The sequence below is a fragment of the Planococcus citri genome, chromosome 3 (genome assembly GCF_950023065.1).
Source record: "Planococcus citri chromosome 3, ihPlaCitr1.1, whole genome shotgun sequence".
Lineage (NCBI taxonomy): Eukaryota > Metazoa > Arthropoda > Insecta > Hemiptera > Pseudococcidae > Planococcus > Planococcus citri.
The window spans coordinates 74,442,977-74,464,968 of NC_088679.1; the positions used below are offsets into that span (position 1 = coordinate 74,442,977).

Below are 21,992 nucleotides of genomic sequence, written 5' to 3' on the forward strand. Positions count from 1 at the left end.
CCTTCTCAAAAACACATTCTCGTGTGATTTTTGCAGCGAACGAGTCGTATACGCGTTATCCGAGGCGTCGCTGGGCGATTTGTGGTGCGTGAAAGTGCGTGTGTCGAAGCTGTAGGGTCTAGCGAGGCCGTGATAACGGAGCAGTTTGGTTAGCACGCTAAATTGAGTCGCAACTGTAGGCCAACGCGACAGGCTGAACGTTGTGCAACGTCTTTCGTGTCTGGAAGCTGGCTTCTGCTACGCCGTGTAGGAGGCGCGTGAAGTGTGAGCGAAGTTGGCGAAGGCTTCAAAATAGGCATATGGGGTATGATTCGAGACAAGTCCGCGAGAAAAATACGTAGGGGGCTTGCTCGTGCCTCAATACTGGTACGGGCCAGAGGTTGGTGCGTACGGACCTCCGAGTCGACAGAGCTCGGACTGCCCTTGTGGTCGAAAGGCGAGGTTAGGGTAGAAATCCGTGCGCCGTCTACTTGCTTACTGCTTCCCGGCGGTACACGTGCTGACCTGGGTTTTTACAGGATCGGCTTATCAAATGGGATGTAGGCTGGCGCCTTTCAGGCGGTCTGTTATCACTTCGTACAAGTGTAACTTTTATTCCTACGCTGCACTGACGTCAGCGTGTTGTAAATTTTACTCTTGTACGAAGTGATAACACTGACCTGCTTGCGGGGTCAGCTATGTACCTTGCCTTGAGGATTAAGTTCAGCCTATCCCGCAGTGTTGGCGCTTTGGTCGAATGCCATGAACATGAACTCATGAACATTCAACAGCACTGCCCGTGGTGAGTGTAGGGAATTGAGATACTGCTCCGGAGAGTTGGGCCCGACAAAGGGTTCGATTCGCTGGACTGTTGAGAGTGCGCGAAGAGTGCGTGTGGATCTGGATTTTTATGCTTTGTTAGAATCTAGTTAAAGGTGTAAGGTCTTTCCGTCATCGTATTGTGGGAGAATATGAAAAAATGTACATATGTATATATGTGACGTGACGGGACAAATGAAATTTGCGTAGAAATTGAAATTAGGACCCCCCCCCGACCTTTTACTTTTTATGTATATCATGTTAATGTTATATCGTATTTCTGTTTATGTATTTTTTTTTTTTAAATTTGTATGTATCATATCACATGTTATCATTATTCGTGTATTTTTGTAATGATCAATCATGGTTTTTCACTGTCGAGCGGCTGGCAGTGTTTTTTATTGCAGATTGGTGAACGCGTTGTACAATTGAGTTTGTATTGATTTCTTTGCCGTTAAATTTGAATTTTGTTTTGTGTTCGTTTTATTTTATTTCATTTATTGTGTTTCGAAACTTGACGAATTCGTAGAATAGACGAACAATGACTATTTTTCATTGAACCTCCCTCTAAGAAGCCCATTTATGGGGGTTTTGCCAAAATGATATCAAATTCGTACTTAGGCGACTCTAAAACACTATTTTGATGCGCAACACGATATTTAGGCCCATTTTTGATTTTTAAACCTCACCCTCTGAAGCCCATTTCGGGGTTCTCGCCGAAACTGCGCCTTGCGAGTAGGCAACTTCTTCGACAACTGAAAGAATTTCGCGTACCTACATTTCCATTTCTAAGCCTTGTTTACGCTAAATAAGATTGGCGAGTTCAGTTTAACGGTTTATTCTTCGTTAACCTGCAGAGACAACTGGTAGCGTCAAAAACCCATCTTATTTCTTTCACTGACTTGGATCTTTTCGCCGATAGGTTTTCACAGAATCAAGATTAGTATGTATCAAAAAACACACCATCAGGTCAAATTTCAGACGCTGAATTTGAATTTTAGATTTTTTGGGTATTTTTAAAAATGATTAAAATTTGGTTCATACGGTATTCCAAGGAAAATTTGAAACATAAATACACTCAGTTCAAATCTGAAAGATCAAATTCAGAAAAGCGAACAATTCAAGACAATATTTAAATCTTAAAAATTGTTTATTCGGTCAATTACTCGTAATTTCATCGGAAGTACATATGTGATTTAAAACACGAATACCGTCCGTCAATAAAAATCTCACCACGAGAAATCGTTTTCATGGATACAAGGAAGGCTCCATAAAACATTATTATCCGCCCAACCAGCAACGCTGTAATCTTTAACCGGTACATTGGTTACATTTTTTAATTCCAAGAATACGTTTTCGTCATATTTTCTTCCTACTTTTACTGTTTCATTCGTAATTTCAATCCAGAATTGGCGCCATTCATTGGGTGACACCACATCTGCTAGCAGTAACTCAGCATATTCAACATTATCACCAACGCCTTTTCGGATGGATGATAACGTATTATATTTTGCGCCCAGTATTATTTCATAAGCTAATTTCCGACCTTCAGCGTAAAAGGCCAGATTTGCGTCGCGGTCCGCTTTCACATTGAAGTATAGCTCAACCGTGTTTCTTCTTGTTCTAATGGGAAAAATATGTTCATATTTGTGTTGAGTGGTTTTCACCATATTATTACACTGAAAGAAATGAATAGTGCATTTTACAATACAATAATGTACATTTTGGTACAGTGACATACTACAGCCATCGCAAAAAATTGGGATAGTAATAATATTGCTAATACATATGACTATACTTTTGAATCTGGTACGAATCATGATAATTAGAGCTAGGATTTTTTTGATAATGCTTTTTTTTGTGTACAAATAGCTACACCCTATACGGCATAAGGATAGAGGCACCAAATATGGACCACTTTTTTTTTGGAGGATTGCCACTTGAAAACTAAGTATACTTAGGGTGTAGAAACCTCCACAAAGGCTTAAAATGAAAATCCATCCTTCCACTAACACTGTACAAAACTTCAAGGGTGAAGGTCAACTTCAAGTGTGTTTTTTATCATTGAGTGACGAGTGTGAAAATTACCATTCAAAATTTTGGACGCCTAATATGGACCACCTATAAAATTTTATAATAAACATACCTTTACATTTTTCAAAACGTCATATTTATTTTTAGAAATGATTAAAAAAATGTATTCTAAGCAGTGCAGGTTAATTTTGAATATTTTTTTTAAATAGTTGAATGACGAGTGTCAAAATGACAATTCAAAATTTTGGACGCCTAATATGGACCACCTAAAGAATTTCAAAATGAACATATTTTTACATTCCAAAACGTCATATTTATTTGTAGAAATGAACAAAAAAAGTATTTCAAGCATTCCTCTTTTCAGCAGCTGTAAGAAATTATGAAAACGAGCAAAAAAATCAATATCACAGGTGGTCCATATCAGCGCACCCTGTAAAAAAAAAACTTTGCACCAAAAATGTCTGTACATACCCTCATTTTTAGCAAAAACTGATCACTCCAGCAGAAACTACGTCCTTTTTTGATTGTATTATAAACGTCAATAACATTTAGAAAATTACACCACAATTGTATTTTAATAAAAGTTAAAAAACACACAAAATTTTTTTTTTCAGTGTCTCAAAACAGTTTTTTGAAATTTTCTCAGCGAGTTTTGGCTTTACAGTTGTAATTTTTGTTTCATTCGTTTTCTTGGTGAAAAATACCTTACATTGGAAAACATTTTTTCCTGACAGATTGCGCTAATTACCGCTGAGAGCGGGCGCTGGTCCATATTGCAGACTGGTCCATAATTGGTGCCCTTACCCTTAAATACATTTTCTTTGCGATTCATTCCATTCTGAGGCGAATGGTATAAGTTGATAGTGCTTTTTTTGCTTTTTAGTGTGCGTAGCTCACTATTGGTTTCGCTTTGAGAAATTGAAATTTCAATTAGGCTACAACAAATGTTCTCTTAAGCTATCCAACCGTTTTTCATACCTATTGGACACCATTTGGGAATCATTAAGGCGGAGGCCGCATATTCGAATGTACCGATTAGTAGAATACAATAGAACCACAGGGGGTAAAAACTGTATCCGAATGTCCGAAGCGAAATGAGCGCCAATGTTCCAAAAAGTGTATCCGAATGTCCGAAGTAAAAAAAACCTTGTATGACTAGGGATTCCCAAACGTATCTGGGTTTTGATGAATATAGAACCCAATGGAAAGGAAAGTATAACTACATACCTTGCATGTAGCATAAAAATACCTAGATAAGCATAAGGTCGATGAAGATGGGCTCATGAAACCCAGGAAAATCAGGCTAAAAACCATTGAGAAGGCACAAAAATTTACTTTTTTACAACTGAAAAGTCTAAACCCTTAAAAGACATATCAAGGACCCCCTCAAAACGCACGTGCAAATTTTCCAGCCTTCCAAGTCGATTTGTGAGGTTTCTCTTCTCCGAATTGCTCTAAAAAGTTGATTTTGATTTTTTTTTGACCTTTATCGCCTGCTTTTGTTCCTCCCTCTCAAGAATTTGGACATACCTCAATTTTTTAGCCAAAGTAATCTCCAATCATATTTTTCAAATCCAACATAAAATCATACAAAATATGAAATTCCTCTAGTCTGGCTAAAGCTGAAATGTTCTTATAGTCCAAGGAGAGGGGGAGGGATGAAAAAAATTGTTTAAAACGCATGTGCCTATAATCTTGATTGAGAACTGAAGAAAATTCTAAAATATCTTTCTTGATCTTACAATTACGAGTAGATCATTTCATGACTATTAGGTATACCTTTTCTCTGATATCTTACATTTGCCTATAGGCTAGTACGATTCATTTTAATAATCTCCAAATTTTCAAAACGTAAACCTAAATGTTCTTTTCCAATTTCAAAAATCAAAACAATTTCACAGGTAAGTTTTCAACTATTTTTTCAAATTTTTGAAATTGACAAAAATTATTTAAAAATTGGCACCACTGCCTAACAAAATATTTCCCTGGTTTCAGAAATGATATTTTTCTACAATTTAGCATAATTATTAATTTAATGCTAAATATTTGCCAAGAAAAATTTTTTGAACTAGGTACATTATATTCAACAGATGTACCTAGACCTACTTTAGAAACCCCTGTAAGCGCAAAAATCCAAACGGACATTCAGATACACTTTTTGGGACATTCGCGGTCATATTGCAACGGACATTCAGATACAGTTTTTACCCCCCATGGTTCTACTGATAACCACTAATCGGTACATTCGAATATGCACCGAAGGCGGAGGGTATAGATTTATTTTCATTCAATTCGGATGGGTAATTGCTGAGTAATTGCAATTTTAGTTCATTATTTTAATGCATTAAATCCTAAAAAAGAGAAAAAGGGACTTGTAGAACACCTGCCGCTCATTGTACCCTCCCGGGGAAAAAAGTTCAAACTTGGCCATACATAATCATGTATGGTGGATGAACTCGAGCATACATGATCATACATAAACCAAAGTTTCCATACATGCTCATGTTACAAAATTGTCCCCCACATGATCATACATGTCATATATGATCATGTATGATCAAGTATGATTTAGTGTAACCTTGATCATGTGTAAATGCGGGGATTTTTTTAAACATGAACATGTATGATCATACTTAAAATTCGAGAATGTATGAATTTTTATAATAAAAATATTGTCAGTATAAAATATATGGGATGATTTGCTCAATGGTGTAAGTACATAAGATGTGCTAAGAATGCAAGACAAATGTGGATAAATGAATTTCAGACATTTTTCCAGATTATAGACACTTTTCTAGATTATAGAATAAAATGTATGATATAAAACATGCAATTTCATACAAATGATCCATACATTAGCATGTGGGGGACAATTTTTTAGTATGATCATGTATGAAGTCGTTAAACATGATCATGTATGGCCAAGTTTGAACTTTTTCCCCCGGGCGGGCTGTTACACCCCGGGTCTGTTAGCTGTAAATTCCAAGTGGGAGTGGTTTGGTGGGGCATTTACCAAACAAATATATTATTTTAATGCCCTAACCCTGATAGTGAATTCGTGGCTGAGTGGTTAGGGCATGTAGGTAGGAATAGGAAATTTAGGGACCCAGGTTCGAATCCCTGTGAGTTAAGTAGGTAGGTGACGGATTTTTCGTAGGAAATATTGGGTAGGTAAATGCTTTGGAGTTACCTATGTAGTACATGATAATGGGGCAAAAATAATGCTGAAATTGAGTTATGAAATATGATATCATTTGCTAACTGAAAATTCATTTCATTAATTTTTTGTCTACCTATAGCCATAAGTATAGTAAGAATTACCTTGACATGAATAATTTTTAACTTTTTACTTATGATTTAAAAATTACTTCAAAATGAGTAATTAAACTAATTTTTGTACAATTGAAACATGTAATTTTTATTATCATGATTTAGTAAAAATTATTAAAACAAAATGATTTTTACTATTGGTACCTATAGCAAAATTTATTAAAATGAAAAATGATAATTTTTACTATACGATTACAGTAAAAATTATTGAATGGGATCTGGTACTTAATTGAGCTAAATACTTACCATTTAGTTAAATTTTTTTGTAAAAATTACCCATATTTTTTTTCGTGTAATTTAGAGGCAATTCAAATTCTTAACATACTTACAGGGTGCGGCATCTTTAGGTTATCATTTTGGTAACACTGCTGTGGTCTCTTCCGCGTGTCTGAGAAAAAAAATGAATACATGGTTGGAAAGAGGATAAAATGCCATTTTAGAAAAGTTCATTTGATTTTAAAAATTACATCTGCACAATGTTTACCAGTACCTTTTACAAAAGTTGTCGTTTTTCAAAACTTTAAAACATTCTCCAAAATTGGTTTGTCAATTGCGGCACATTCAGCACAAGTTCTTTCCTTCAAATCTTCCAAATCATGAACTTAGGTTAAATATACTTTTTTTCTTAAGATGTCACCATAGAAAAAAGCCACAGGCATTGCGAGATCCGGTGACCTCAGTGGCCAAGGAATGGAGCCGTTTTTTGAGATGATTCTGTTCCCAAACATCTTCTCCAAAAGTTGAATTGTCCTTGATCCTTGAACGAGTGCGCGGTGGCTCCATCTGCTCTTCATAGAAAACGAATATTGTCTACTTCTTATTTTCAACAAGATGTGGCCACCGCACACCCCTGTTCAAGCATCAAGGACAATTCAACTTTTGGAGAAGATGTTTGGGAACAGAATCATCTCAAAAAACGGCTCCATTCCTTGGCCACTGAGGTCACCGGATCTCGCAATGCCTGTGGCTTTTTTCTATGGTGACATCTTAAGAAAAAAAGTATATTTAACCTAAGTTCATGATTTGGAAGATTTGAAGGAAAGAACTTGTGCTGAATGTGCCGCAATTGACAAACCAATTTTGGAGAATGTTTTAAAGTTTTGAAAAACGACAACTTTTGTAAAAGGTACTGGTATACATTGTGCAGATGTAATTTTTAAAATCAAATGAACTTTTCTAAAATGGCATTTTATCCTCTTTCCAACCATGTATTCATTTGTTTTCTCGGACACGCGGAAGAGACCACAGCAGTGTTACCAAAATGATAACCTAAAGATGCCGCACCCTGTATTTTATAAGATTTACCTAATTCTTAATTTAGAATAAAAAGCAAGTTCTGAAAATTGGTTTGAAAATTTATAAATTTGAAGACAATGGAAATTCTAAAAAAAATAATATGAAAATTTGTGTTTAGAGACGCTGAGAATTCCAAAAATTGATTAAAAGTTCTGTAAGTTGCAGATAATGTGAACTTGAAAATTATATGAAATAAGTATTGTAATATTTATGAAGAAGATGAGAATTCTGAAAGATTGGAGGCAATGTAAATTCCAAAAATTGAGTAAACGTTTTACAATTTGTGGACAATATGAACTTGAAAATTGAATTTGAAATTTTTTAATTTAAAGACAATAAGAATTCTGAAAAATTATTCAAAATTTGACTATTTAGAGGCAATGTGAATTATAAAAATTGATTGCAAATTTCCTAACTCAGCAGCAATGCAAAATTCTGAAAATTTATTGAAAACTTTATGAAATTGTAGCGATGGGGAATTCGGGAAATTGATTTGAAATTTTGTAAATTTTAAAACAATGCAAACTATGAAAAACAACTAGAAATTTCTTAATTTAGAAGCAATACAAGCTTATAAATTATTCTGAAATACCTATTGTAATTTGGAAAATATGAAAACACTGAAAAACAATTATTATTTTGAAGCAGTGAGAGTTTCAAAAATTCTCATCACTGTGACCTGGTTGATTCACTTATGCACTACCTAGATGTAATAACGGTTATAGCTGTAGAAAAGGCAGCTAGCTACGCACACTTTGCAGCTAAGCTTTGCTTAGCAATCTAGTTTTGGGTGTAAATGCTTTTAAATGCTTATTTTGGGCCAAAGCGTAGTAATTTGTACTAGATCCTTCTTAAGGAAGCAGTTTACTATATTTTTTGTATGTACAAATTACCCCACAAAAGAATCTCCAACTCTGACAACAGTTACTATCGGAGTCTGGATCGCCAGTCATCAGTGTTCTGCGTGAAGAATTATCTGCGAAAAACGAAGATGGTACCATAAGTGCGAGAAAATAAATAATGCTAGTATACTTGATAGGTAACAATAATACATATCTAGTCTACGTAGTTCTTCAGACAGATTTTGTTGATAACATTTTGAACTACCTAAGTACATAATTATGTTTTAATTAGGGTAAGTGCGGGGAAATAAATACCTAATGTTGGTATACTTGATAGGTAGATAACAATAGGCAGTTGTTCTGACCGATTTTTTTGATAACATTTCGAACTACATATTTTGATACAAATTTTGAAATTTCAAAATGTTTTCCAGACATTTTGCGCTCTCACTTACCAAACATAGAGGTTGAAAATACGAGTAGGTATGTATAAATTATGTTGATAAAAATGCAATGGAAACGAGTATTTTGATTTCATAAATCGAAAATTTTCCAACCAGTTTGCGCAATCGCTTCGCTGAAACATAAACATACAAAATGCTCTCTTCTTTTCTTTGACTTCAATAAAATAGAAACACCAGATCACGAATCCATCTCTTTTACAAGAAAAGGAAGACTTGGTACGAGTACATCACTGAAAATTTGGGAAGAAAAAATTCAAAATAAGTTCAATAAGTTCAATTTTGAAAATTTGATAGCAACCTTCAGTTCGGTACCATCTTGCAATCTACCGATTTGAAAAAATCGTATTGAATTTTTTATAAACAAACGAGAAAAGTATCAAAAAAAAAGGGTAGGTAAGGTACGAATTCTTTAGCATTCGTTTGTATGTATCTACTTTATAAGCTAGCTATGGCTCCAAGCTCCAAACTTTTAGATATGTCAGTCTGGAAAATCTTCGATAAAGAAAAAAAAGGATATTTTTACAGCGCCGTTGTAATTGGATTCAGTCAACATCTTCATAAAGCTACACTTCCCCTCCAAAAAAATCCAAATAGCTTCCACGCTCGTGCCTTTCAATGGGCCTGAGCATGATTTTTGTTTGGGAGGGGGGAGGGGGTGTTGATGCATCGAATTCAAGTCCATAAAAGTTGCACAAATGGCGTGAAATGTAATAAATAATATTCCTTAAAAACTTACAACGAACAACACACCCATTATTGTCTAATAAGTTTTGAAAACATTCATCTTACCCGGTTTGTCACCACCGAATCCAGACGCTGCATTTGTGATGATTAAAACAACAGCAATCGCGTAAATCTGTGAACGCATTTTGAATACCTAATTGAAGAGCTCTATTCCAAAGTGGGTCAAGTCACTAAAAAAAATGAGTTAGCAGCATGATTTGGTGGTTCAGAGAGGTAGGTCTAGGTACCAACAAAATCGGAGGTGGAGAACTTTCGTACCTAGACCTACCTCATATCAGTGTTACCAACCGTTTCCAAATTTGGAAATGAAAACCACGAAATGTGCAGTTTAGACAGCTCAAAACAGCGGATTTAACAAATCTCCGAAGTGGGTCAAGTCATTGATTTTTCAACTTGTGTGGCACAAATGTTCGACTTGATCCATTTTGGAATAGAGCTCTTCAATTAATCTTACAATTGTCACTTTCCTGCACCGGGGGGGGGGGAAGAAAAAAAATAGATTGAAAAAGGATGGAAGTCCATTTTTCACGATTTTGAGATTTTCACATCATTGGGGAGCTCTTGAAAATCTCTCTCTAACAATGTATGTATCAGCGCTCCAAGTGGAGAATTACAGAAGTTGTCAAAACGAAAAAGATGGAAGTCTTGGAAAACAAGAAAGAAAAAGGATGGAAGTCCAGATGTTCTTTTTCTCGAATAGGACTTCCACCCTTTAATTACGCGGACTTCCATCATTTTTTTGGAGCACATTTACTTGAAAAGAATGGATGTCCATTCAGTTTTTTTATTAGTTCATTTAAAAAATAATTGACAGGTGATTAATTATTTACAAAAGCTAAAATCAGTTACCAATAGGTACATCAAAGAATTTGAACATCCATCCTTTTTGTATTGGAGTACAGACTTATTTCACCAAGCATACTAATCGTAAGACACCATTTTTATTGAAATGCGAAAAATGTGTATACTATTTGCTTACCCACTTCGCGTTTGCTCTCCTGTCCATCTGTGAAACACGTTTACCTTGAATTTTAAAAACCACGCAAAATTTCTTCCAAGTTTGACCGAAAATTATTCCAATGTACCTAAACTTACTGAACTCACTAAACTCGAGTTCTAACTTTAATGCAGCACATCTGATTGTACGTATATGCAAAAAAAGAATGGAAATTTTTACAAAGCGTTCATCGTACTTTTATATTTAGGTATATCAATCATTCCATAAACATTGTATAGATTGCTGGTTAGACAAACCTTGAAAATTACCTAATTAAGTTTCAATAACTGTTGTGTGAAGTTCATTTGAACAATGAATAAATAATATGTATGTATAGTGAGAGAAAAATGACGTTGATCGCAGTATACTCTTGACGTCATTTACGCTGACTCGGGTTAGGTACTCACAAGTCACAATGAAGGAAATTGGACTTCACGCAATATTTAACCAAGAAACACTTAAAATTGTGCAAAAGCAGCAAAAATGATATATTACACCACACAGTACCTTATTCAGTTACAACACAGAACATTCCTACAACAATGATGTTATAAAAACACTAATACATACCTATACATGAATCAGTGAGAACAGAAAGGGACCAAGTCACATTTTTGTGATATTGGGGTTTCGAAGTACGGTGGATTGACTGGAGATGTCAGATTTCCGCAAAACTGTCCGGAAAGTGGTATTTAGGTACAGAAAAGGGCAGGGTTCGCATTGATGACTTTTTTGTTAAATTTTTTGAATTCCTTGAAAAATAAAGTTTAATACCTCAAGCGGTTTTTGGTCAATATAGTAGTCTAAAAGATGTACTTAGTGATGTAGAATGGTAAGGACTAAAATATAAGGTAAACCCTGGTGAGATGCCACACCGGGTGAGTTGCCGCACCTTCAATTTTAGTATGTTGGCAACACTGATTCGAAAATCCAACTGCAACAAAAATATTCTGCTGACCTAACATATTTTGGTCTGTGGAAATCCTTGAAGTTGAAAAGTGATGAAGTTTTTTGTAAAATTGATTTTCATGATTTTTAAAACATAAAATTCTCGTTCAAAATACATTCTGAAATTGGTTTTCAAATAGTCCAATGGAGAGTACATTTAATATATATAGATTAATTTGAGCTATACAACTTTTTCAATATCAAATGATTTGTGAGATCAATTTACAAATAAAGAAAAAGTCTCAAAATGGGAGAGATGCCGCACATGTGCAGAGGGAGAGATGGCTTATGAAAATTTCATAGTTATAATAATGCTTTTATTGCATTTTTTAAATTTAAGCTCACAAGACACATCCAACACAGAAGACTACTTTTGTGACTTCTGTTCATCTCAAATTTCAAAAAAAAAATTTCCAATACATTTTCATCAATTATTTTCATGTAAAATCCCATAAGCCATCTCTCCCATACACATGGGAGAGATGGCCAAAAAATTATTTTTCAAAAAAATCGAAAAATTATTGACCAAAAAAAAATTGTTCAGGGCCTCACCATCATGTTAAATTTCAGGCGCTGAATTTGATTTTTCGATTTTTTGGATGCATATTTTTAAAAAGTAATTAGGTAAAATTCGATCCAAATTCCATGGAAAATTTCGAAGATAAATACATTCAGTTCAACCTGAAAGATCAATTCAGAAAAGCAAACAATTAAAGACAATATTTAATCTTGAAAAATTTTTATTCGGTCAATTACTCATAATTACATCGGCAGTATGTGATTTAAAACAAGAATACCGCATGTCAGCAAAAATCTCACTAGTGGAAATCTGGTTCCCCCATACAAGGAAGGCTCCATAAAAGAGAAGCATTCAAATAACCTGCAACGCTGTAATACCGAATCGGTAAATTACTACTTGAACTTGTTGATACCAAGAATGCGCTTTTACCATGTCTTCCTACTTCTACTCTGTTATGTTTAATTCGAACCCAGTATTCTCGCCATTCGTTGGGAGACACGCTAGCTTCTTCCAAAAATGTTTCAACTCTTCCTGTTTCTAAATTTTTCTTGTTTCGGAGCCATGATCGTGTAATGTTATCACCCGATGTAGCACTCAGTACTATTTCATGAGCTGGGTCTCCATCTTTAGTGAACGCCTCTTGTGAAAACAGCAGATTAGCGTCGCGATTGCCTTTCACTTTGAATTTTAGCTGAACTGTGCCATCCTTTCCTTTAGCGATTGGAAAAACACGGTCATATTCGTAATTTCTGGTTTTCACAATATTACAAGAACACTGCAAGAAATGGACAGTACATTTTACAACAAAATAAAGTACGTTTTGGTACACTGACATTATACTACAGTCATGAGTCATCAGAAAAATTGTGGTAATATTGCTAATATGACTACTTTTGATGCAGCATAAACTACTGTAAGCACCAAATATGTAAATATTAAATAAAGAGTAAAACGCATCACTTGTATAGCATCTTGAAGGTATTGCGAAAAATAACATACCTACATATATGTAAATGAGAACCCTCTTGCCAAGTCCCCAGACCTCGCTTGTTTTTTTTTTTCCGGCATGATCTTTATTTAAGTCCAAGTGATACCTACAAATTTTGTCAAGTTTGATCAGAGTATCTCATCTATGTCAATGTGTAGGTAAGTATATTTTTTGTACTCAACTTTTCTTACAAGGGAGGTGCCCCAGGTGACATGCACCGATTTTAATGATTCTTGCACCTTTGGATAGAGGACATCGAACATAGTCTACCACAAAATGTTCAGCTGCTGAAGTTGATATTTCGATTTTTCAGAGCAATTTTTCGATTTTCACATAGCAATTGTGAAAATAGAAAAATCGCCCTGGAAGGGTCAAATATCAACTTCAGCAGCTGAAAATTTCACCGTGGGGTAGTCTCATCATATGTATTGAAATGCCCACATAATATTGAAGGTTTTGGTATGCGACCTCCGTCGACTATTTTTGGCCAATTTTTCCAAATTGCAATGTGAAAATCAAAAAATTGCCCTGGAGGGCTCAAATATTAACTTCAGCAGCTGAAAATTTCACCGTGGGCTAGTCTCATCATATGTATATTGAAATTCCCAAATAATATTGAAGGTTTCGGTATGCGACCTCCGCCGACCATTTTTGGCCAATTTTTCCAAGTCGCCCTGGAAGGGTCAAATATCAACTTCAGCAGCTGAAAATTTCACCGTGGGCTAGTCTCATCAATTGAAATGCTCAAATAATATTGAAGGTTTTGGTATGCGACCTCCGCCGTCTATTTTTGGCCAATTTTTCAAAATTGCAATGTGAAAATCAAAGAATCGCCCTGAAAAATCGAAATATCAACTTCAGCGCAGCTGAAAATTTTGTGGTAGACTATGTTCGATGTCCTCTATCCAATGGTAAGAATAATTTAAATCGGTGAATGTTACCTGGGGCACCTCCTTTGTTAGCAGGGTTGGCAAGTAGACTGTATAGTCTACTTTACACGCGTTGTCTATACGCGTAAACAACGTTAGTGTAATGATAGTTTACCGTCAGGCGGGGTCGCTTTGATAAAAAAAAAAAAATGTTTTCTGTTCTGTAGGGCGTAGACAGATGTTTTCGAAAAAATTGCACCACTCAGTGTGTAAAGTACGTCAAAACGCACCAAATGACCTTTTTGTTTTTTTGTTTTTGTTTTCTTTGTGCCTCAAAATTGCCCTCAAAGGCCGTATCAAAGTCACCCACGAGATGGGGTCACTTTGATAGGGGTACCTTTTTTTTTTTTCAAAAAATGATTTCTCATCACCTTTAGACCTATACCATACAAAATTTCATCAATTTTGGCCGAGAGGAAGTCATCATATTATTGAAAAAGCGATAAAAGCCCATGTATTTCCTCAATTTTTTATAAAATTCAGTTTTTTAAACAAAATTTTTAGGTATTCAATAAAATACCTTTGCGACGACCTATCAAAATGGGATGAAATTTCACACTGAATCCAAAAATGGCATTGATTTTCACTTTAGTCTCAAAACTAAAATTTTTAGCCTCAAAAATGAAAAATCGATAACATCCTCACTGAGAACAATGGGCCAAGGATTGGAGGCACCTCAACCTAGAAACTCGAAATTTTCGGAGATATTTCCCAAGGAGTGTAGCTTTATGATAGACTATCAGCCAATGTTCTATTACATATCTGAAAATACTATAACATCAACTTTTGTTGAGTGATGAAAAATCTTGAAAAATTGCCACTTTCAAAAAACTCGATTAAAAGCAGGGACGAAAATAATTATTTACCAACTCAACACTGTTATCGTATCAATTCAACATCATTGTAACCACTTCGCTCGAAAAAAAAATGTAATTTGACGTTTTACTCGCTCCACACATCAAAACACGCAGAAAAATAAGCGCTATCAAAGTCACCTCGCAAAATCAAAGCGACCCCGCCTGACAGTACATGTAGACATTGTAAACTATGTAAACTACAAAGTAAAACTGTTTTCTGTTTTAGAATTAAAGCCTTTTTTACATGGATTTTGGCAGAAGATTTTAAAAATTTGTGGCTAAAATCCAAACAATGTTCAAAAACGAGATTCAAAAAACGTTCAAAAACTAGATTTCTGAGAATCCGCGTTAAAAAAACATACCTACTTGGCAAAAAAGCAATACTATTCAGTTTTTGACAATTTTTGGCAGAAAAACGACTTCTGGATAGGTAATTCTTGAAAAAATGTGAAAATCTTCCGCAATTTTGTCGAGCTGAAAAGAGAGAATATGAATCTCTCACAAAGGAAAAGCATTTTTGTAATTTTTCTAGTAGTAAAAATGAGATTTTTGCATTTCTTGGGTAAAAAAATGAAACTTTTGAACAATTTGTAAAAAAAAGTAAGGCTTCTTCAAGTTTCTACAAAATGAAAATTTTCAGCAACTTGGCTGAAAAAACAAGAGTTTTCTTCAATTTTTGAAAAAAAAGAGAGCAAGTACTTTATTTTTGACAACATTTGGAAAGAAAAAAAACTTGAGAAAAGCAAAACTGACAATCTGACATTTTTAGCAGAAGTAGACATCGTCAATTATTGGTAAGAAAATAATTATACCTTTTCACAATCTTTGTTGAAAATGCAAGATTTTTTTTCTTCAATTTTTCATTTAAAAAGTGAGGCTAATTTTTTGCAAAAAAACGACAATTTGTAGCAAGAAGGGAGATTATTTGGGAATACACAACTTTGAAGTTGACATACATTACACGTAGTCTACGGGAAGTTTACTTTACATGAAGTTTACATAGATTACGCGACAAATGTAGACTATTTAGACAAAGATAGTCTACATGTAGAGAACCAACCCTGTTTGTTAGTGTCACAAATAATTTCATGTTAGGTTTTATATGGTTTGCACGACGAAGTAATATAATGCCCGGCCATATAAAAATTAAACGACCAAAAAAAAGTTGAACGACAGCAATCAATGACAGACAGTAGCGTAACTTGACACCCCTTCTGGGGAGGGTTTTGAAATTGAATGAATGAATGAAAATTTTATTAAATATTCGGTTCAGCGCAATTGCGCTATTCACGAATTTTACAAATAGGATGCTTAAAAAATAACTTAAGAAAGAAAAGAGTTAGGACTAAGAAACCTAAAAGAAATTTTGAGGAAGTTTTGGTTTGAGTCTTGAAGGGCGATTTTGCCCAATATCGAAGCAGCAAGCAAGGGTGTCATCAGATAATTTGTTCAGGTATTTTTCAGTTACTGTTTTCAGAAAATCGTCGATCGTTTCAATTTTGAGCTCGCGTTGTATTTGGGTATTCCGGCAAAACCATGGAGCGTTAGTGGTGATTTGACAAAATTTATTTTGGAATGTTTGAAGTTTTTTCTTGTTTGTTTTGGAGGTACCGTACCACACTGAAGCCGCATATGTAAAGGTAGGACGAAGAATAGTCTTGTAGATTAGTAATGCTGTTTGGATTTTCAAATGTGAACTTCTGTTGATTAGCGAGAAAAGTGTTTTGAGTTTGAAGTAGGTAGCTTTCATTTTCTGTGAGATGTGACTTGTGAAAGTGAGTTAAGATACAAGATATCATACAAAAAAGTGTATTTGAGCGAAAGATTCATTTTTTCAGGGCTTCTGGGGGAGGGGGGCTGTAACCAACACCCCCCCTGATTACGCCACTGATGACAGATTCAAAAAAATACACGACATGTTTACATCAATTTCATGTCTGTCTTGAGTCTTTGGTATCCCAAGTAAAATCCGAGTATTTATTAAAATTCAGTCAAAAAAATCCTCGAATTCGTAAAATCGTCATAATTTAAAAAAAATTGGGGCACATGAAGCCCCCTCCTCCAAAAAGGGATCACACGGGTTCAAAATTATTCTTCGGGGCTCGCATCTCTTACTCATAGGATCTGAGAAGTCAATTTGAAGACCAAACGTATGTATTAAAATATGTACCATTTTCAAAGTTTTAGAGCATTTAACCCCTCTCCTTCTCTCGCTCATTAGTCTGTCTCGAGTCCTTCGGATCCCAAAAATTCAATTTGTGTATTTACTTGGACTTTTTTGTTAAAAAATTCTCGAATTCGGCAAACTTTAATACTAAATTAAAAAAGCTTATGGCACATGAACCCCCTCCCACAACCTCTTATTTTTTGGGGATTATGAATTAATCTAGCTACTGGGAGGTATCTTACCTGCCCTCTTTCCTTCTGAAAGTCCGTCTTTTGGGTGTTTCGTGCCTCGTTATTGTTTCGTAAGATTCGCAGGTTATTCTACTATTGTCGGGAATTCCTTTTTTCGGCGTGCAAAGTGAATATCTCTGTCGTTACACTGGCCGTCGGCCGTCTTTCAAAAACCTATTAAATTCGTCGTTCAAATCACTTATGCCGTCGTGAATTTATGGCTGTCGTGCAAACACTCTATTTTGTCGTTGAACTTTGCTGTCGTTCAATATATTTTTCTGTCGTGCCATTATGTATACACAATTACACATTTCCCCTAAAATTATGCTACAAAAATATTAGGTACGTAGTAAACTGGTTCCATAGATCAGATGTGGCTCGAATCATAATACTTACACTTACATCAAACCATCCAGGATGGATGGTAATACAAACTCGATTGTAGTGTATAATTGCTATACTGTGTGGTGAAAGAAGATGTACATATACATACATACTAGGTAAGTATACCTAGTAGTACCTAATCAATACATTTCAAGTTACCAAACAGTATCGTAATTTGTACTACTTCCTTTCTAAGGAAGCAGTTTACTATATTTTTTGTACAAATTACCTTACATTGGTCTCTCCATAAACGACAACATTCACAACTCCAACCGCTTTGTGGATCGTCCGTTCCCAGTCTTCCGAGAGGAGAATTATCTACAAAAAACGAAGATGGTAAGTGCGGGAAATTACATACTGTTGGTATACTTGATAGGTAACAATTGGTGCCTTCCTTTGTTGTTACTATTTTGTTACAGGGTAATTCCACGTCAATTCGACCAAGAAGTGGTAGGTGGGTTCGGCGATTTTTTTGAAATCAAAAAGTCAAATTTCGAAAAAAATTCAATTTTTTATTTTAAACATCAAGAAAAGTTCAAATTTATTCAGTTTGTTATAATGAAGGGAAGAATTATTAGATGGAAATTGATGGTATTTATAAACTCTATGTAAAATCGGCTTAGAAATATTCCCTAGGCGGTGAATATTTGCCTATTTTGGTAGGTATCGCGGTTATCGAGTAATCCACTGCTGAAATGTATGATATTTCAGGTTCACTGAAAACTTTGACACCCCCTGGCTGCCGTTAAAAATGGGCTAGAGGGCTGCGATTTGCGCCATTGGTCATCCCTTCGGAAGGTCTTTCCACAGAAAAAATTTCAAAAAAAATCGCCGAACCCACCTACCACTTCTTGGTCGAATTGACGGGGAAGGGCCCTTCAATTAAGTCCATATCTTGGAGGTTTTTGTACGAATATTGAAACAAAACATTTTCCAGATATGCGCTCTCACTTACCAATCAAGCAAAGGTTGAAAATACGAGTACATAAATGAATATTCTAGACAGCAATTTTGTAACCTTTTTCATTATCATTACATACGTACAAGTAAACTCATAACGTTTTGGCAAACTCGTAACCTTAGTAGGACCTGACTTTGCCATGAGGTGTCATATATGAATTTACAAAGTGTAGGGGGTCTGCTGGCAAAGTTTGAGCAGGGACGTGAGATTTCTGAATATACACTTTCATTTTTTTTTGTCAATATTCAAACAAGCGCATGGCTTACGTAGTGCATCCGAAAATTCAATGTTTGTGGAGGGGGGGGGGGAGGTTGATGCATCGAATTCAAGTCCTTAAAAGTAGCACAAATGGCGCGAAATGCAATATACTTATTCCTGAAAACATACAACAAACAATACGCACCCATTTTCTTGTAAGTTTTGAGAACATCCATCTTACCCGATTTGTCACCACTGACTCCAGACGCTGCATTTGTGATGATTAAAACAACACCAATCACGTAAATCTGTGAAAGCATTTTGAATAATTAATCTTACAATGGTCACTTGTCACTTTCCGGAACACGTGAGACCGGTGGGCGGGGGTAGGGATTCTTTCTTAAAGATTTTTTTGTGGATAAATACGAGTATTTCTAGAATCCCATCCAAGGGCAGAGTCACAGACCTACACTTATTTCACAACTTTCATCATAATTCTATCATTTGTGAAGACATGCTTAGCTGGGTAAGTGAAACTTAAATTTTTATCAACCAGAAAGAAATCGATGTAGGTATGTACCTTATCGAACTTAACTAATGAATCACGTATCTGATTTTTTGTTTGTTTTTTGTTTTTTCCTATTATTATTTCCTCAAGCTCATAGTAATCGTAAGACACCTCCACGTGTATTGAAATGCGAAGAATGTATAGAGTAGACTATTCACTTATTCACTTACCCACTTCACGTTTGCTCTCCTATCCATCTGTGAAACACGTTTACCTTGAATTTTAAAAATCACGTAAAAATTTCTTCCAAGTTTGACCGAAAATTATTCCAACGTAACTAAACTCAACAAACTCGAGTTCAAACTTTAACGCCACACGACTGATTGTAACTATATGCAAAAACAGAATGGAAATTTTTAAAAAGCGTTCATCGTACTTTTATATGTATCAATCGTACCATAACATTGTATAGTTCGCGGGTTAGCCAGGTCTTGAAAAGTACCTAATTAAGCTTCAATAACTTTTGCGTGAAATTCATTTGAACAATGATAAATAATATAGTGGGAGAAAAATGACGTTAATCTCTTGAGGACACTTACCCCGGCTCGGCTTACTCACAATAAAGGAAATCGGACCTCACACAATACTTGATCAAGAAACACTAATTGTGCAAAAATTATATATTACACCACACAGTCTTTGATTACAACACGGAAACACATACCTACTTACAACGATGTAATAAAAACACTTATGAACTAGGTAGGTATATGTAGCCTACTTAATAAAATACATTTACCGAGGCCCTAAGCACCCAAAAATGACCAGTAGTTACACGTCATCTTGACAATCCACGACTGTGACGAGGACCAGTCGCTCACTTGGTTAATTGGCCAAAATCGTGGCTGACCGCGGCAGTGCTACGAGTACGACGCATGCTTTCGTGATTCCTTAGGGTATTTTTTTTTCATTTTTCTTCGATTTATTTGTCAATTGCTTGAAAAATCAATTTTCTTTTTCAAAGTTTTTAAAAGTCTGAACAATTCATTGATGTTTTCAAGTTCTTGAACGTCTGAGTCATAATTTCGACACTTTTTTGATATTGAAGTACTCGTACATAGGTATATGAAACTGATATGGGTCATTCCACGTCAATTGGACCAAGAAGTGGTAGGTGGGTTCGGCGATTTTTTTGAAATTTTTCCTGTGGAAAGACCTTCCGAAGGGATGACCAATGGCGCAAATCGCAGCCCTCTAGACCATTTTTAACGGCAGCCAGGGGGTGTCAAAGTTTTCAGTGAACCTAAAATATCATCCATTTCAGCAGTGGATTGCTCGATAACCGCGATACCTACCAAAATGGAACTTTTTCCCATAGTTAGAGGTTTTGAAAGGCTTTTTGGTGATATCATAAAAATCAGTGTTGCCACTTTTTCGTACAAAAAATTGTCTCAAAAAGTTTCAAAACGTAGGTTTCATATCGTTCCGACTCCCAAAAATTCTGAAAAAAATATATTATGGACAACTGTTCATGCTGAACAACATATTAAAAAATTGGGATGGTAATTTGTAACAAAGCCGATTTAAAAAAATTTAAACTTTGCGAAAAAATGCGATTTTTTGATTTAAAACATGAAAAAAAGTTTTGATTGGTAAAGTTGACCTATTTGACCCCTATTTTTACGTATCTGTTGAAAAAGTTGAAAAAACCCCTTCACTCGGTGAAAATCAACTCATCACAAAAAAATCAAAATTCAAAAAAATTCAAAAAAAGCAAATTTTATTTTTTTGCTGTGAGTGAGATTTTTATCAACTTTTTCATGAAATACGTCAGAAAGAGGTCAAAATAAGGCAACTGAATAAATTTAAACTTTTTTTAATGTTTGAAATTGAAAATTGAATTTTTTCGAATTTTGATTTTTTTGTGATGACTTCATTTTATTGAGTGAAAGGGGGGTTTTCAACTTTTTCAACAGATACGTAAAAATAGGGGTCAAATGGGTCAACTTTACCGATCAAAACTTTCTTTTATGTTTTAAATCAAAAAATCGCATTTTTTCGCAAAGTTTAATTTTTTTTAAATCGACTTTGTTACAAGTTACCATCCCAATTTTTTAATATGTTGTTCAGCATGAACAGTTGTCCACAATATATTTTTTTCAGAATTTTTGAGAGTCGGAATGATATGAAACCTACGTTTTGAAACTTTTTGAGTTAATTTTTTGTACGAAAAAAAGTGGCAACACTGATTTTTATGATATCACCAAAAAGCCTTTCAAAACCTCTAACTATGGGGAAAAGTTCCATTTTGGTAGGTATCACGGTTATCGAGCAATCCACTGCTGAAATGGATGATATTTTAGGTTCACTGAAAACTTTGACACTCCCTGGCTGCCGTTAAAAATGGGCTAGAGGGCTGCGATTTGCGCCATTGGTTATCCCTTCGGAAGGCCTTCCCACAGGAAAAATTTCAAAAAAATCGCCGAACCCCTACCACTGTTTGGTCCAATTGACGTGGAATGAGTGGAATGACCCATAAGTGATAATATAAAAACCTTTCTTGGAAAGCCAAATATGCCATACTTATAGGTATGGATGAAATCAAGAAAGAATTTGCCAGTGTTATCGAGATGCAATGGGAATGGTACCAAATTATACAAAATCTATCGTCGTCGTCGTAGTCGCGCTCCTTTACAGGAGATAGCGTATACTTCCATCTATATCAGCCGGTTTCTAGCGTATCTGATAGTTTCTTTCAGGGTCTTACAGGGAGAGTTGGCCGGTGAGTTTGTTGTTA

General features: G+C 35.2%; 2 protein-coding genes across 4 annotated transcripts; both read right to left on the reverse strand.

The window, feature by feature from the left end:
- Nucleotides 1-1,929: 1,929 nt before the first annotated feature.
- Nucleotides 1,930-10,873, reverse strand: LOC135839152 (uncharacterized). 2 transcript variants are annotated; one of them, XM_065355051.1, is made up of 4 exons: nucleotides 10,488-10,873; nucleotides 9,554-9,678; nucleotides 8,352-8,434; nucleotides 1,930-2,477 (listed from the first exon to the last, which is right to left on the reverse strand). In XM_065355051.1, exons 2-4 carry the CDS (start codon nucleotides 9,630-9,632, stop codon nucleotides 2,028-2,030), a joined length of 612 nt encoding a protein of 203 aa, XP_065211123.1. In that variant the 5' UTR covers nucleotides 9,633-9,678; nucleotides 10,488-10,873; the 3' UTR covers nucleotides 1,930-2,027. The 2 variants fall into 2 exon arrangements, with proteins under 2 accessions (XP_065211123.1, XP_065211122.1); XM_065355050.1 differs by having other exon boundaries at nucleotides 9,554-9,620; nucleotides 10,488-10,872.
- Nucleotides 10,874-12,175: 1,302 nt separating this feature from the next.
- LOC135841422 (uncharacterized) lies at nucleotides 12,176-19,783 on the reverse strand. Of its 2 annotated transcripts, none has more exons than XM_065358368.1 (4): nucleotides 19,426-19,783; nucleotides 18,893-18,995; nucleotides 17,758-17,846; nucleotides 12,176-12,748 (listed from the first exon to the last, which is right to left on the reverse strand). In XM_065358368.1, the coding sequence occupies exons 1-4, from the start codon at nucleotides 19,450-19,452 to the stop codon at nucleotides 12,272-12,274; spliced, it is 696 nt and encodes a 231-aa protein (XP_065214440.1). In that variant the 5' UTR covers nucleotides 19,453-19,783; the 3' UTR covers nucleotides 12,176-12,271. The 2 variants fall into 2 exon arrangements, with proteins under 2 accessions (XP_065214440.1, XP_065214441.1); XM_065358369.1 differs by having other exon boundaries at nucleotides 18,929-18,995; nucleotides 19,426-19,780.
- Nucleotides 19,784-21,992: the final 2,209 nt, after the last annotated feature.

What these genes read in the sequence shown, in the direction of transcription:
- LOC135839152 (XM_065355050.1), bottom strand. Translation starts at nt 10,514, where the DNA reads ATGGACAGGAGAGCAAACGCGAAGTGG. An exon ending in GGAGAGCAAACGCGAAGTGG is followed by an intron (nt 9,621 to 10,487) that starts GTAAGCAAATAG and finishes ATGCGTTCACAG; the next exon opens with ATTTACGCGATTGCTGTTGT. An exon ending in GTTGGAGATTCTTTTGTGGG is followed by an intron (nt 2,478 to 8,351) that starts GTAATTTGTACA and finishes CATTTCTTTCAG; the next exon opens with TGTAATAATATGGTGAAAAC.
- LOC135841422 (XM_065358368.1), bottom strand. Translation starts at nt 19,452, where the DNA reads ATGGATAGGAGAGCAAACGTGAAGTGG. An exon ending in GGAGAGCAAACGTGAAGTGG is followed by an intron (nt 18,996 to 19,425) that starts GTAAGTGAATAA and finishes ATGCTTTCACAG; the next exon opens with ATTTACGTGATTGGTGTTGT. An exon ending in TATGGAGAGACCAATGTAAG is followed by an intron (nt 12,749 to 17,757) that starts GTAATTTGTACA and finishes CATTTCTTGCAG; the next exon opens with TGTTCTTGTAATATTGTGAA.